Consider the following 6000-nt stretch of genomic DNA (forward strand, 5'->3'; position numbering starts at 1 on the left):
GTGGAAATGTAAGCGATTGCGTTAAGATCTTCCTAACAGTGCTTTTTTTGGATTTACAGTAAAACCTGTCAACTTGGCCACCTTTCTAAAGTCGTTTTAGCCTGGTTCGTCTTGAACCTGTATTTTCCGACGAGACATTCGTTACTTATTACTCTGTCAAGTTGGCCACCTGTCTCCGCATTGAGCCAGTGTGTACCCTATGATGATAAATTTACCTGTGTATCTTGGCCACGCTAAATACCGTTTTGTTATTTTTGTTAACTCCTCGTATTCCCATATTAGAGGCAAATGTTCTGTATTTGTGTGGAGAAAAAGAAGCATGGATTCCCACCATTTGTTCTTGGAAGTCAATGGCCAGAAGACTATCCTGATAAAAGGATGGTGAAGGAAGATGTGAATAAGAAAAAGCACGTTTAGGAATTCAGGAAATGGTTGTATGTATTTTTTTTTTACCCTGCCTGTTTTGGTAAAACCATTAGCTATATCAGCTCCTTTCATCAGTGGGGAGCTTTAATAATTCCGGAAAATTCTCAAGGTTAAAGCTAACCATCTCAGTCGTAAACTATTAGCACCTGACAGCTTGTTGAAAGGTAGCGGAAGTTTTGATATATGAATTTCCTTAAGATTTTTTCAAAACATCTCTTGCTCGGAGGGAAAGACTTTTGTGAGATAGTCAACTACAAAATTAGAATATGTATATGTGCCAGAAAGAATAAATACTCTAAATACATTATTTAAAAGCAGCTGTCGTTCCATTGCTTATGAAAATTTTACAATCAAGTAATACTAGAAGTCCTATTCTAAAAATACATCAACCACAGTTATTTTCTGTAAGTTGACCACTTTTCAATGGAACCGATAGTGGCTAACAGATAGGTTTCACTGTATAACTCTAACCCGACATGTTGACTTTTTCATACTCCGCGAAAGATTTGTCTGACGCGATGAACAACTTAATTTGAGATTGGTGATAGATTTGAATGTTCCTTCCTGAGGCCATAAAAGCATCCACCGTCAAAGCGTTTGAAAATACGCTGCACAAAATTTTTCGTTAAATTAAATTCTAACACGTCAGCTGTGTTGTCGTCGGGTGAGCGTAATCTTGAAGCTGATTTCACTGCTCTCTAATGATCCAAGAATCTATAAGTAACAAGTGTTTTGAGTCAATGTGTTCACTGATATTTTATATTTCAACATATTTGAATAACTTCAAATCGAAGTGTGTTTTTGTTGGCATCCTGTAAATTAGATCGATAACGAATTCAAGGAAAATTTAGTAAGTCATAACTCATGCCCGTTTCATTTTTTAAATGCGCATATTAAGTTTGGAATCATAAATTTCAACGTAAGATACTTGAAAATAATTACAATGTTTAAAATGAAGATTATTCTTGCTGGGGATGCAATTAAGTAAAAGAAAGTCTTGTTAATGTTGACAAAATGCTAGCACGTATTTGTACAGCTTATATAGGTCTATATACTATATATTTATTGTTTTGCAAGCTGCTTTTTTTTATACCTAACATTAAGATAAGGAAATGAAATTAGGAAAGCATGTAAAACATTTGGTCGTGAATGATATATAGTGGCGTGTTGTTTGCCACGACTCGATTTTTGTTTGTCACGATTTTGCCACAATCTTTGCATTCTGACCTTATCAGTTCTGATTATCGTGAAGATACACACACACTTGGAGTGAAAGGAAGGGTTGTCAGACACTTTCGTTTTTTTATTCCCTGGGACTAGTGGTGTGTGTTCTCTCCTTTCGAATGAAAGAGGTCTCATTAGACTCTCTGCTGAAAGAGAACATTAAGCTCCAAACAAATGAACACAAAACATCATTAATATCACAATAGCTTAGTAAATTGATAGTTCTATAAATGCATTTCCCCTTTTAACTGATTTCTTAATTTCATCTCCTGTTACATAGTGTTCTGGTTTTCGGTATGCTACGCGACTAAAGAACAGGATGTTATCATCCTTAAGAAAAATTAAACTAAAAATTTCCGTTTTACGTCTCACGATTATGCCGTGTAAGCTAAATGATACGATGAAGATGAGAATGAATAAAGAATAGTGTATTGAAGAAAGTGGGAGCAAAACAGAAGAACCTCGAGAAAATTCACGCACACGGTGTTTGCCCACCACAAAGCCCACTTCGCGCAAGCTGAAATCTCACCAGATAGTATGAACAACAGCAAGCAAATATATGTAGAAAACTTCAATAAAAACAAATGTAAATGGAAGATCACACTTCACTGATGAAATGGAGATAATTTCCTGTTTCTGAATTTTTTCAAACTATGCTTAAATATAAATATATCTCAAAAGAATCAGCTTAAACAAACTCATTAAAACATAAATTAATTAGCAAACGAGTGCTGTCTAATGTCAAACAATCTAAAATATAAATCCACTAAAATGGCTTACAATCAGTCAGAAATGGAAAATTCAGATATAATTTAAATTTTGAGAATTAACTAAAACACTCCTAAAATCCCTTTGGAGGGAAATGTTTAATGAATACTCAAAACTAGGGTTAGGAATAAGAGCTGTAACTCAATAACGTGTTTGGGACCGTTAGTATTGTATGTATTCTGTTTTATAAATATAATAGATTTGATTGTTATAATATAGTCATCTGGCAACCCTCAACTTCTGAGTCGATTTTCTATAAATCTTCATGATTATGATATTAGATAAATGAGAGAGAATAATGCCGTGGCAAACACCACCAAAATCGAGTCGTGGCAAACAACACGTAATCATACATATCTAATATTATTATAACGTTTATATGGCTTACTTTCTTAGTTGAAAATGTAACGTGTTATATGTCGAATTACTTCAGGTACAGGTAAGATAGGAAAAATTTCTTAAATTTCCAGAAAAACAACAGCTTTTTCGGAAATAAATGCTTCACCTACACGAAAATAAGTTTGTATAAATGTCGTGTATAATTATTATATAAATCCATTTTAGTTTAAATCCATCTTTCAAAAATTTAGTTCTAATTGTTTCCGAAGAGAATTTCGCTAATCGACACTGTATTTTGCAGGGTACTATGGAGGAGGCTCCCAGATCAGGTGACCAAAAATCATCATTGCTCCAGAAACTGTTATCAGAATGAGTAGGGAGCAGAAGTTGCCTTCTAATGAAGACATGGACAATTTGTATATGATAAGGAATAATAAGAATGAATTATTATGGGTAATAAAGAGTAAACGGTGAGACATTGTGAAATTGTGAAAATGAAGTCCATGACAAGGATGTTGCAGTGTTGTGTTTTCAGAGGTGTTTTTATGCGATAAGTGTACAGAAGACATTGTTTTTGTAAAGTAGAACAAGTTTTTGTGAAGACAACGTTTAAGCTCAAAGACACAGTTAGTGGTGACTTATAAAGAATTCAATGCAATTCTTTTTTCTTTTCCTCAAATTGCATTGATGCAGGAAGACGAACTATAGGGGAAAAAGTGAATTGGTTGTTTAATGTAAGTTTATTACACAGAGTGCAGAAATTGTCTCAAAATGGACATTTTCGTTAGAAAAAAAATGGTATTTGAGAACACTGACGTCTTTGAAGAATTTGCCTTTCTTTAATTATATGTTGTTGAGCTTTTTATAATATAAATTTGATTTGATATTGTAAAACTATACGTTGTTTACAGTCAGTGCCAATAAATAGGTGCTATTGGTTATTTTTGATTATTTAAAGTTGAAATTGTCCCATTTCTAAACTAAATGAGAGTATACGATTTTACTGTTTTTGTGAAGGGAGATGCAAGGTTTGGGAGAAGGATTTTCTTGAAATATTCGTCTATATACTGCAGAGAAATATAGATTTTTCTATAATAGGTTTTACCAGGATTCATGGGCATACTGGTAAAAAGTAGGTTGCTAATACTATAATTTTTTAAACCTTGATTGCTTATTGACTTCTTGCAAAATGGTCATCTTTTTGATTTGAAACTTTTAGAATCAAGTGATTTTTCATCTGTTGCAAATGCACATTGACAAGAACACTCTTTAGAGTTAGTCCTATGTATTTTACAAACTTCATGCCCTACAGATTTTCATTATGGACGGAAACATTCGTGTACATAGTAAGTATAGTAATATTGGCACTGATATCAGTAACAAGTCGAAATAGTGGATATTGTTAATAGGGACATTACTGGTATATCATGCTCGGAATTTTTTTCCCTCCCAATTATCAAAGATGTCATTGTTGAAAATTTAATTCCTATTTGGACTCTGTTGTGATTTACATTATCATTCAATTTTTTTAAAAAAAATCGAGCCTTTAAAAAGAAAATTAAAAAAAAAGTCTTCCATAAAGCAAAACTTAACCTAATGAACAATTTGGCTTGCCACATTGACTTGATGCATAACATTATTTTTTAAATTTATTTATTGTTTTACGGACTATGTCAAAAATAATGTTAAGTACTGACGTGGATGACTTTTGACAAAACTATAATTTGTAAATATTAAATACTTATTCCATTCTGTGGCAACTTCTTACTCTGTTACTGTCTTGAAAGTCTGTTGTTATTGTGATTAAGAAGTACAAAGCTGTCATTATATAATTGTGTTACTTTTAACATAAAATACAGTTACTTTTGAAGCCATTGGAGAGTGCGTATATGTATTATATATAATAAATATTATATATATGTTTGAAGAAAGATGCAGAAGCTCAGGCTTATATATATATGGTAAACTTTTTTTCTGTGCAATTAACTTGTGTACTTGTGGTTGTGAAAATATTGACTGGAAAAACTGCAGGGATAGTACCTGAATCCCTGTCTTAACTGAATTTGATCCATTGTCAGATAACACAACTATTCTGTAAAAAGTTATTAAAAAACAATGCCTCTGCAGCATTTGTTAAACCAAAGCATCTATGTAATTTTTGTGTACAGAGGTTTGTAGATTGGAGGGATATAGATTGTTAGAGGTTGGGATTTTTTTTTTAAAGTAGGGAATTATAAAGAAAAAATAGTTACAATTGAATTGCACATCTAGGAAATTGACAATAGTTAGGCTGTTAAAATAGTTGTAGGATAAACGACACACATCAGAATGTAAAATCAGTTAATATTTTTGTATACGTATTCTTAACCAATCCAACACCAATCTTGTTGGAGCACATTTAAACAGTGTGCAGGTATGTTATTTTTCGAACCCTGCCAATTATTGGTAAATTCTATAAATGTAAAGAAAAGAATTACAAAAAAAGAACTATTTGTATCATCCCTGTGTAAGTAATAATCTAAGCTTGTTATATTCTTGGTTATGTATAATTGTTCATTTTATGTACTGTAGTTATGCAGTTCGTCTGTTTTTATGACAGATATTCTTTTCAGCAGTATGTATTTAGGTTTCAAGAAAAATTTAATATTTAATTACTGAAATACTATACGTTATGTAAATAACAAGTGTTATCTTGGTTATGACACATAAAAGAACTGCTCCTATAAGTTGAAATTGCCTGTATTTTTTTCTGCACGCAAGATTTTCAAGACCCTTGTTTACTTCTGTAGGTTTTAGTCTTCAGGAAACCGAAGCTGGTAATCTATGAAGTATCCGATAAAGATCGCTGAATTTTCTGATTTATTTTTTAATGTGAGATATCTAAAAGCTTGAATAACCTAAAAGGAAATACTTAGGATAGTTCGACGTTTCGACGTTACGACGAAATAAGACCTTTTCTGCTTTTCGTCGTGGGCCCTTAAGCTACTGTTCCACCATAGAAGTGACGTCTTCCGTATCAGGTACCTCTTAGTAGACTTCCGAAAGGGGAGAAATAGTCTAATTCTAGGTGTAATATGGAGGATTGGGCAAAACTTAGACCGTAATAGAACTTGTTTCGAAATTAATAGATGAATGCATTATCTACAAACAGTAACAGTAGTGACGACTGTTCAGTCGTGTCAAGTGGTGTCCGTTATGGATTTTCCCTATTCCACTCACAAAACTGATAGCATAACGTTAGCT

At 32.7% G+C, this 6000-nt stretch overlaps 1 protein-coding gene across 1 annotated transcript in view; it reads left to right on the forward strand.

Moving 5' to 3' along the window:
- The window catches only part of tai (basic helix-loop-helix family member taiman), a gene marked incomplete at its 5' end in the record, with an annotated part of 91613 nt that extends 86123 nt beyond the window's left edge, over positions 1-5490 (forward strand). Inside the window, 1 exon segment of the mRNA XM_081769091.1 lies at positions 3059-5490. Within this exon segment, the coding sequence (XP_081625217.1) occupies positions 3059-3130 (72 nt within the window).
- Positions 5491-6000: the final 510 nt, after the last annotated feature.

Source organism: Thermobia domestica, chromosome 8 (genome assembly GCF_964235325.1).
Source record: "Thermobia domestica chromosome 8, izTheDome1.hap1.1, whole genome shotgun sequence".
In the NCBI taxonomy this organism is placed as follows: domain Eukaryota; kingdom Metazoa; phylum Arthropoda; class Insecta; order Zygentoma; family Lepismatidae; genus Thermobia; species Thermobia domestica.